We start from the raw sequence: 10,535 nt of genomic DNA on the forward strand, positions 1-10,535 counted from the left end.
GTCACCTTTCTTACAAACTGCTCTAGCAAGGTGTATTTAGTGTGTATTTTGCTTTGGCCAGGCATGATACCACACTCAAGGGACTAGTCAGCACAAAGCTGCTGTCTTTGCACAGGATGACCCAAGCCCTTTCTTCTGTGTAACCATTAGTGAAAGGTGTCAGAAAAAGCTGTAAGGATTTAGTACCTTGACAGTCTAAAGTTCCAGCCTGATAAGGCTGGATTTGTGTGCTTGCTTTTGAGTTTGTGTAACCTGTGTTTACCAAATCACTCTTGCTAAAGCAGCGGTGTTTCTTGCAGGACCTGCTTCACACTGTATTTAAGAATGGAAAGGTAACGAAGTCATATTCATTTGATGAAGTAAGACAAAATGCCAGGCTGAAGAACAGTGAATTACAGACGGCATCTCACTAAGTTCCATTCCATGTCTGTGTATGTGTGTGTAACTAGTTCGTACTGCATAGCTACTGGTTTATTGTACAGATTTGTGTGTTTGTGTTTTATGACATTGTAGCCAAATTATTTGTTGGTTTATGGACATACTGCCCTATCTTTTGCCAGTCTTTAGAAGATGAAATCAGGAAATGGTACTTACCTTGTAAAACATATTTAATGCTGAAGTGTGCTTTTTAGGGCCCTTTGCCAGTAGTGATTCAATCTGGTATTGATCTTTTCACAAATGAGACAGAGCTGCAGAACTTTTTTATATATAACAGAATATCACAAAATGGATTTACATAAAATTATCATGATTGCTTTATGTTTATATTTAACTTGTATTTTTGTACAAACAAGATTGTGTAAAATATATTTAAAGTTTCAATAATTAAGTCTTTCCAACTTTTCATAATTTTTATGAGCACAGACTTTCAAGAAAATATTCAGTGGGGGGGGAATCCATTGCCTTTTGTCCATTAATCAGCAAATAAAACATGGCCTTAAAAGTTTGTTGTGACATTGTTCCATTTGACAACTAAATCAGGACTTGTATCTCCTTAAGATCCCATAGAGTTGCTGACCTCACCATTTCTTGTAGTTGTCTGTATTAGTAAATCTGCGTTAAACAAAATTACTGTTCTTTCTAGAAGGTTTAGGTATTACTGACCTTGCTGGCACAGTAAGGTGTGTAAGTGAAATGCCAAATTTGAAAGGATTCTCTACTGCAACTTAACTTGCCAAGTCTATCCCACTTGGTATATGCACCTCAATATTTTAAGAGTAAAGTTTTTAAGAGATCTCCTCTTCCACTATAGAATATATGTGTAAAATACTGAAATACGGAAGCGGTGTATTTTAAAGTAATTACACTTCTGGGTTTATTTTTCATATACTGTAAGTGACATGAATTTAAAGCAAAATACTGGACTGGGTAGTGCACTTTTTTACTTTTTTGTATTTTTTTCATTGATTTGCCTTTTGTCAGACTGGATGTTAAATTGTAAAAATGTTTAACTATTTTTGTTAACAACTTTAATAAAACTATGCTAGCCAAACTCCTACATGAATTGCAGACCTGTTTCCCCTTCTTGCCCCATCTGTTTGGGATGAGGAGGGGCTTTTATTTTGCAGAGGGTAACTGTAAAACCATGTGTTTGAGAGATACTTTTGAACTGTCTGCACTTGATTGTATTTGCTCTCTGCATATGCTTGATTTAAGTATCTGCTGGAAAATGAAACTGTTGAGGATTTTATTTGAGAAGCTATGTAGTAACCTCTGAAATATTTGATAGTACTGTAGGATGGCTCTCACTAGAAAAGTACCTCCCTTACTTAAAAACAAAAAACAACAGCAAAAGCAAACAGTTCCTGTTCTGCTGGCAATCAGCTATTAGCCAATTGCTTAAAATACTGATGTAATTAATGCTTCTAATTAGTAGATGATGTTACTGGAAAATGTTAAAGCCTAAGATAATTTAAGCCTACAAAATTTTATAAAACGTGCTTTTAAAGGAAGATTGAAAAGCCATACTTCATTGTTCTTACTCTCTCACCAAAAAAGGCCACATCAAGGCATCCATAATATTTCCAGGGTTTGTGGTTAAGATGTTTATGCCCAGTCTCAATAGTTCTTGTTAATAAAAACCTGTTTTTCACTTGTAGTGTATGTAATTATACATTTAAGTGATGTATTGTTTCAAGAATAGTGTTTTAGTAAAACTCTAAATGCTGACCTTTCACACTGAGGAACTGCCTTCCCTTAGCTATTAATTATATTGTTTAGTTTTGGCCCAGAAAGATTTTGAATCTGGACTTAGGATCAGTAGCAGGTAAATAGTACAGAGCCTATTTCACTCCTCCACATGTGTACTAGGGAATTTTATGATGTATGGTTTAAAAAACAATAAAGTAAATGCTGCTTTCATTCTGTACCAATAAAAATTTTGATAACTATTGACTACCCATAACTGATATTTTTGTACTTGAGAACTGAGGATATACTGTGGAAGCACTGTTTTCATGTGTACCATGAAATACATTATAATTGTTAAGTATTGTCTAAAAATTTTCAGCTTATTAGTTAGAAACTCAAAGCAAATTCTGTACTTGTGCATGTCACTTTCAGAAAGTTGTAATGTCACTCATTTTATTAAATGTTAATAACTTTAAAAGGGGGGGGGGGAAGAAAAACACCTGGTGCTATTCAGACCTGAACACTTGTCTCTTTGTGTTTGGCAGTTTGACATTCTGGGCATCAAGGAGTTGACAAAAATTACTGCAGTGCTTGAACCATACAATATCCTAACTCTTCCACATGAAAGCAAACAGCATGTTTGTTTGCTTTAAATTACTAGATTTGTAGTCATTGAGATATTTTAATTATCCCCATTTCATAATATAATACAGTATTTGTATTTAAAAATAGGAATTGGGAATTTTATGTTTAATACTCTGATTTGTAACCATATTTAGCATAAGAAATGGATTTTGTAAGATTATTTTTTTTCGTCAGCTGCATGACTATAAAAAAAAAGATACTTTTTTGGTACTTTGAATGATCTGAGGAGAGAACAGAAGAGTACTTAACTGTTTGGTTTGCCAAAATCAAAACAAAGCTTAAACAGTTCTTTTCTTATAGGTTTTTACATTCCTTCTTGTTTAGTGAAGAATAAGTATTCCTCACTTAAATCCTCTGTTAAAGTAATTTTAATGTACTTGGCATCAAATACCAGTATGTAATACACATGGAAATAAAGTTTAGTTCTGGCAGTGAAAATCATAGCCATCTGACTGTGTCTTAAAGTTCTGATGTTGGGCATCAGATGTCATCCTGTGCTCTTTGTTGCCAAACACAGGCCAGAGCAGGGCTGTGCTGTCATTGCATTCCTTTAAGGAGAGCTACTCAGCTGCCTTGCAGAAGTTGGACTTAAATTTACAACAGCTCAGTTCTAGAGAAGAGAAGAGAAAGCAAACTGACCTCTTTTTTTTTTTTTTTTTTCTTGTGTGGGGGTGTGTGTGTGGTTTTGGGGATTTGGTTTGGGTTTTGGGATTTTTTTCCTCCTTTTTTTTTTTTGTGTGTGTGAGTACATCTATGCTTCATCATTTTGTCTGTGTTGAAAAGTAAAGCACTTGATTTTGAATTTGATTTAAGAAATTATCCTCTATATTTGACATAATCCTTTCTCAAAGTTTCATTATTTCAACTTTAAAGTCACTAGAATGCTTGTTTAAAGGCAAATTAACCATCAGTGTTGGATCCTCCAGTTTGCTGCAGTACTGTGAAAAGTAACATCAGCTCTGTAGCAGAAATAATGAAACACCCTTTGGACAGGATTTTTGTAACTAGAAGAAGTTACACTTTAACTCCTGCATAACTTCAAGTTGCAGCAGGTACCTTACCAGCAGGGATGTGTCAGTGAGGGTGGCTAAGGCACCTCCTGTAATGGTATTGCCATTTGTTGCTGGTCTCTTCAGCTCTTGCTGTGCTGTAGAAAGAGGCTCTTGTAGCCCACAGTACTGCTTGAATTTAAAGGTTCTGTTCCATGATTTACAGAGAGCATGCAAGTGCCAGGTGGGATCCTCCACTTCCTTTCCATGGAGTTAAAACCCAAGAGCTACAGCACTCCAGATTTTCTCACTCTGATCAGCCTTTGTGCAAATTAAGTCATTCATCAGCTGTGAGTGGGTGGTGGTGGCTCCCAGGTCATCTGCAAGAAATCAGCAGGGAAATTCCAGGTCTTGGCCTGTGCAGAAGGCAAGGGATTCACAGGAAGAGCCTTATTTATGTCTTCCAATCCTACTGTAAGAATTAAAATTATAACTGTGCTGAGCTGCTTGAGGCAGGGACTGCGAGGGTGCATTTGTATGATGGTAATTGCATCTCTGCCTGGAAATGTTTGGGTTTCCCTGAGAGTCCCATCAGGGTCCTTTAAGTGCACATCTTCATCAGATTTGTAAACATCTGAGTGAGAGATCATTCTCTTAAACCTGATGGATAGGGGCCTTATGTGGAGAATCACATGCCTTCTAAATTACCAGGTGATAAGGAGTTAATGAGATTAAAGATGCTTTGTAAAGTCATGCTTACTAAAATCACAGTTGCTAACCATGGGTGTTATGTACTTGGAGGGGTTTTCCTGTTTTACGAGCAGCACAGCTGATCTTGGTAATGATTTTAAGACACCCTTCACAGAACGACATTTCATTTTAATTAATCAGAAGACCTGAAAAGCACTTAGCAATAGAGTGTTTCCAAAAAGTATTTTACTGTGGCACCATAGTTTCTTGAAAGGTACCCTGATGTCTGGTGTAATATAACCCAGAGCAATTCAGAAGATAGGGGAGTGAGATCAGCAGGATTCTTCTCAACATATTTTGTTCTATATAATTTCCTTACTACTCTTTGCATGAGTACTCCTAACTGCTTTTTGAACAGAATTTCTAGATTTTTCAACTTATGGTGAGGTTTCCTGGCACCAGAATGGCAGTCTTCTCTCCTGCTTCTGGCTGGAACAGAGGTCTTTCAAGGACACATAAGGAGCCATCATGCCTCTAGCAAGGTTTTTATTTCCCTCTTACACAGTTATTAGTTCAAGGGCAAGTTTATTGTTTGTTTACAATTGAAAAAAAAAATCATTAAATTTGGGTTGTATAACTCCTTTTTTTTCCCAGCAGTTTAGTTTATGTAGAAATCAATCCAAGATATTTCACAGAATCACTAGATAAATTTACACAAGCATACTCTAATTTTTAATATATGTATTTATGTTTCATTGATAACTTGTTAGATCTGAGGATCTGATTCTTGGTAGTTGATCCAATGGTCATGTCAAGTAAAGATACTGCATATAGCCAGGTAATTATAAATTGCTGAAAATGGCTTCAGAATCTTCATATAATTACAGTGCTTAAGAAATTCAAGTGGGTGAATAAAGGATGCATGGAAGGTTCTGAGGGCTGGACATTTTTACTTCTTTGTCATTTATTTTGGTTATTAAGGTAGCTATTTAAAGCTTCCACATGATCTCTTCCAGGAAACTTGTTTTATAATGTCTGAGTACTCTTAACATTGAAATATTAATATAAGTAATACACGTGTCAAACAAACTGCATGGACTCTGAACCTTATTTCTTGTAAGGTAAAGGGAAGAACTTCAGCCTCAAGCTTAATTCCCTTTCCTGCAAACAGGAGAAGAAATGAGCTGTTTTCCTCAGCCTTTGGGATGTGCTTTCCTCATCCTCCTGGTAAAGAACAAGGCTGGTGTGCTCTTCCCTTTCAAGGAAGTTTTCCCTATTCTAAAAGATGCCACCCTATTTTAAGTATAAGGAATTGCAGCTCGTTGTTGGATGTGTCAGAAGGATGACATACCACAGCAATTTAAGAGGATAATCTCTGGGTGGAATGGCTTTGGGTACAGATATGTCTGTAAGTCAAAGAAAGGTCAGTCAGAGCATGACAACTAATCTCCCTCTGGTGGGGGTGCCTCCCTGCCATTTCTGTCTCAGCTGAGCAGGTTCAAGTCTATCCTGTAATCTGCTGTGAAAACATTGAGCTTGTTCAACCAAAACAAAGTGTTGCCAGGCCCCTGTGATTACAAAGCAGTGGTCTGTTAATGTGCCCTAGTCTAACCTTAATCCATTTTTCAAGCCTTGTGTGTTGTAGCTACTTCTTAGACCAAATGCCAGTGATAAACTTCACAAAGCTCCTCTTCTTCCCCCACATTGTGAGTTTTGCAACCTCACCTCCAGCACTGCTGCTTGAAGATCATTATTTGTTTTTATTGCTACTGTAAATCTCCAGAAGATAAAAAGAATTATTTCACCTCTGTACAAGGTTTTGCAATTGTTACACCTTCAAATAAAAGCAAATAGATTAATGTATGAAGATCATTAGTGACAAAGGTGACCCTTTGTTACCTTTTGAGTCCAAGTTGTGACCATGAAAATGTTAACAGACATGAATCTGGCAAAAATAGCGATTCATTCTCTTGAAAACTGGTTTCCATGTAAAAGTCCTATACTGAAACATACATTTAGAACTTTCATCATCATTAGTGAAGCACTGCTGAATACTCAAGCACTTTAGCTTGGTTTCTGCAGGTGCTTCTGGACAGTCCAGCCATGTCCCCTGTGGGTTACTCACAGGTAATCCCATCAGACAGTGGCTGCAGTGACACGTGGAGTAGCAAGATAAAGTTCTTGAGCTCCTGGAGACCACAATCCTGGGTCTTGTGTCTGCTGGGAAAATCCAACACTATGTGAAATAACCTGTCCCACTGCCATCCCAAACACCAAAGGTGGGTTTGCTGAGCCTAATTCAGCTCCAGCTCTGATTATAGCTGTGCTGACTATTCCCATGGCTGTTTTGTTGTAAGAGAGCACACATGGTTAATCCCTGGTCTGTCTTTCACAGCCCATTGTGGATTAGGCAAGGCCTGGGAAGAGTTTCGGTAGTTTTTTCTCTATTACAACAGAGTCCTGCCCAAAGGCATTTTGAGATAAGAACCCATATGGTTATTGAATATGTAGTGTGCTGTAACCCAGCATGAGAGGAGGGAGTGACTTTGGGGGTTGTATGATTGTAAATAATAATTCCTTCCCAAGTCAATTGATTAGACACAAGTGTTGTCACTGGGATGGTTTCTATATCGCAGCAAAGACAAGGCAATCAAGGCAAGTCAGCTAAGGCCTCTGGTTCTTTCCCAAATGACTTTCTCTGTCCACTACTCTCTTAAAAAACATGGAATTTGAGAAATACCACCACCATCAATCACCCGTGTTTAATTTTCCTACAATGGCATAAATCTCTGTGTCACACTCTCTGTTCTTGCCTGGCATTTGAATTGCCAGAGTTTGGTTTGGTTTTAGTGCTTCTGCACTTTATATTGACATTTTATTAAGCTATTTTTTGTAACACCAGGATTTTCTATTTAAGAGGTAATAGATTAATCATAACATGTCACTTTATGTGAGGTTAGGATTATTTTCTCCTGTGCACATTGGTTTATGCCAAACTTCATCTCCTATTATAATTTGTATTCACAGTGTTTCATAAAGTCCTTTTTCAATTCTTCACAATCGCCTCCCACCTTTATTACTGTGTGTGACTCGGCACCTCCAGCAAGCTGTCACCTCCTTACCCACCCTTCTCTACATTGTTTAACGTGTTGAGCAGCAGGAGCTCCAGCACAGATCGCCAAGTGGTGTTTCACTCTGAGAAAGCTGAGTAATTTCCTATTATTTTCTTTGATCAATGTTGTGTACATGTAAGGACCTCTCCTCGTGTCTCAAAACTTCTTAGCTTCCTTGAAAACTTTATTATAAATCTTGTTGAATGCCTTTTTTAAATTAAAGTAGGTTATATGCACACACCTATTGACTCCTTCAAAGGACTTCAAAGAAGGTAACTTTCTCTTGCATTTATCAATCAGAATCTCCCTCAGGAGCTTAAAACTGTTCTTTCTACTGTAATTTCTCCCTTAGTCTTACTGTGCCTTTGTCCACAAGATCAAAAAAGTCTTTTGAAAAATTGGAAAATCCAGACAACTCAGGGAATTTTGTGAAATGGATTCTTGTTCTCATGCTGTCTTTGTCCTTTTGCAGTACAGTGCCTGATGGTGAATGGCACAAGATTCTGCGGTGAGGTACCTTTGGATAAGAAAAACAGTGAGCCATTGGGACAAATCTGTTCTTCAGGTTTGAATTAAAGAGGGACAATTACTAAGGAACAGACCAACTTATGGGCGGCTTTACCTGGTGATGCCTCTCAGGGACTTGCATGAACAGGAAAGCTGCACATAACAGAGACAGCCCCACCAAGCACTGTGGGCTAGAGGCAAAGATAACCTAGTCTGCGCAGTGCTCATCCTTGGACTCCAAAAAAATTCTGTTCAACAAGGGACTCAGGATTAAACCAGATTCCAGAATACTTTTGAGTGAAGAGCAATTTCTTTTAAAACCACAGATATCATCTTAGACATGTCTCATGTCCCAAAAAGATAGATGTACAAACCTGGTCACCTCTATACTTGAAACAAGGATGTATTGGAACCAGTAGTTCCAATGTGGGTGCCTCTGTCATGTTTGTTGAGCATCAAGTGAGCACTGGCAGTTGATATTTTATATATATATATATATATATATATATATATATATATATGACTGTATATGATTGTTTAGGGATCACATACATATATGTACATATATACAGTTTCTATACACAAAGATGCATATCTATCTATATATGAATAGACAGATGTTTACAGATGTGTATATATTACAACTATAGAAGGAAATATTTATAAATACTAAGGACATTCTATTAGTGGTGGCCATAGTTCATGGGCTATGATCTTTCATAAATTCTGTGTACTTGGATCATATTTGCTCTGATTCTTTCTGTTAACTTCATTTTATACATGAAAGGGTTGTGTAAGCAGCCTTTTCAGCCACCACCTGACTGGCAGCTTAAGCTGAAATGATAATCTATGGTTACTCCCAACTCTGAATTGCTTCTTGCCAAGACACTGCATGTCTGTCTCTGGTGTTGTGTAAGTTGGTATTTGGCTACCTGCCAGTGGATGTCATGGGACTGTGATCAGGCAAGTCAGGTTTGCAAAACAATAACCTGTCTTTGTCCCTCTTTATTACCCCTCAACTTACACGTCTCCCACAGACTTTATCAGCAAAAGGTTTATGTCGTTGTCTAGCTCACCAATGAGCAGATGAATTGTGGCAAAAAGATCCCAGTCCTGTGGCATCACTGCTAAATGTGGTCATGCTCATTGGTGACTTGCAATGATCAATATTTTGAAATCAATTGAAGAACCAGTTTTTAATCCACATAGTTAATTACCTGGCAGTTATATATTATTTGAATTTTTAAAACCAAATGCAGTGTTGTACTAATGCCTTGGCAGAATTAACATTGCATTATGATGGTTTTCTTTATTCAACAGATCTGGGAAAATAAAATAACAAAAGAAAAAACACCAGCCCAGTTTCATTCCCTTTTTACTACTAGCTAGCAAAATGCTCTGAATTGAAATGGTAAGGACAATCTTTCTCAACTTGGGATTTCCTTCTCCTTTTAGCTTTGAGCAGGACCTGCTGCTGGCCAAATCCTAGTTTCTACTGCAATACCTAATGATGAAAAATAATGTCTTTAGGTAAAGAATATGTTGGGAATATTTGGCTGGAAAAACACAGCCCCAGAGGAGAAGTGGGATCTGTGCATTTGCTAGGTAAAGTCATAGGAGAATCAGGGTGACCATCACCCTAGGGACAGCTCAAGCCTGTTTTGTCAGCCATCCCCAGACACTGAACTGCTCCAGCCAGGACCTGACAACCCATGGTGGCTCAACAAACCTCTCTGGGAGAGGAGCCTGTGCAGGTTTAGAGCAGCTCAGATGCAAATGTGTGCTGCATTTAGGGATTGCCTATAGTGCATTGGAACAATGCACCATAATACAACTCCCAGGACCTGCTCTGGTTACCTCCCTGCTTCCTGCAGCCCTGCATACTTGCTCAGCATCAGGAGTGTTCATTTTCTGCAGAAATACTCAGACACCCACTGCAGCCTCCACAAGCAGTTTCCTGGGGCCCATGGGGTAACAGAGAGCTCTGCCTGGGGTGGTGTGCACCTGTGCAGGACAGACACTAAGCAAAGCAAAGTTGTGCAGGCTAAAGGAGTCTACTGGGAGCCAGCTCTGAGAATGCCAGATCCCTCTGGCTGCATCTAAGAAAAGCCAGAGGGATGAACACTGCTTTGTGTATCTTGTTAAGCTTTCCTGTATAGCTTTCACTGGTATAGCTATCAGCTTCTAAAACCTTGGCTATAACTTACTGAAATACACTTTGCCTTTACTATCACACCTGTCCAAGTGGAGATGGAAGGAAGGAAATAAACTGGAGCTGGCTGAGCACACCTGGAGCACGCTGCTCCCCTGGAGATGCCAAGCTGCAGTCAGCAGCATGGCCAGGCTGTCCTGGGCCCTGCAGCAAGTCCTTTCCATCAGCAGTCGCCACCCAGATGCTGCTCTCAGGAGAGGCCTCTGTCCCTGCAGCCCAGCAGCCCCTGGGGTGATTCCACTCACAGAT

General features: G+C 38.7%; 1 protein-coding gene across 1 annotated transcript in view; it reads left to right on the plus strand.

Moving 5' to 3' along the window:
• NAMPT (nicotinamide phosphoribosyltransferase) overlaps positions 1-3,218 on the plus strand; it is a 30,604-nt gene extending 27,386 nt beyond the window's left edge. Inside the window, exon 11 of the mRNA XM_053978464.1 lies at positions 300-3,218. Coding sequence (XP_053834439.1) covers positions 300-413 — 114 coding nt within the window. The 3' untranslated portion in view covers positions 414-3,218. The remainder of the gene's footprint in view (positions 1-299) is intronic.
• The last annotated feature ends 7,317 nt before the right edge of the window (positions 3,219-10,535 follow it).

This window comes from Vidua macroura, chromosome 5 (genome assembly GCF_024509145.1).
Source record: "Vidua macroura isolate BioBank_ID:100142 chromosome 5, ASM2450914v1, whole genome shotgun sequence".
NCBI classification, from domain to species: domain Eukaryota; kingdom Metazoa; phylum Chordata; class Aves; order Passeriformes; family Viduidae; genus Vidua; species Vidua macroura.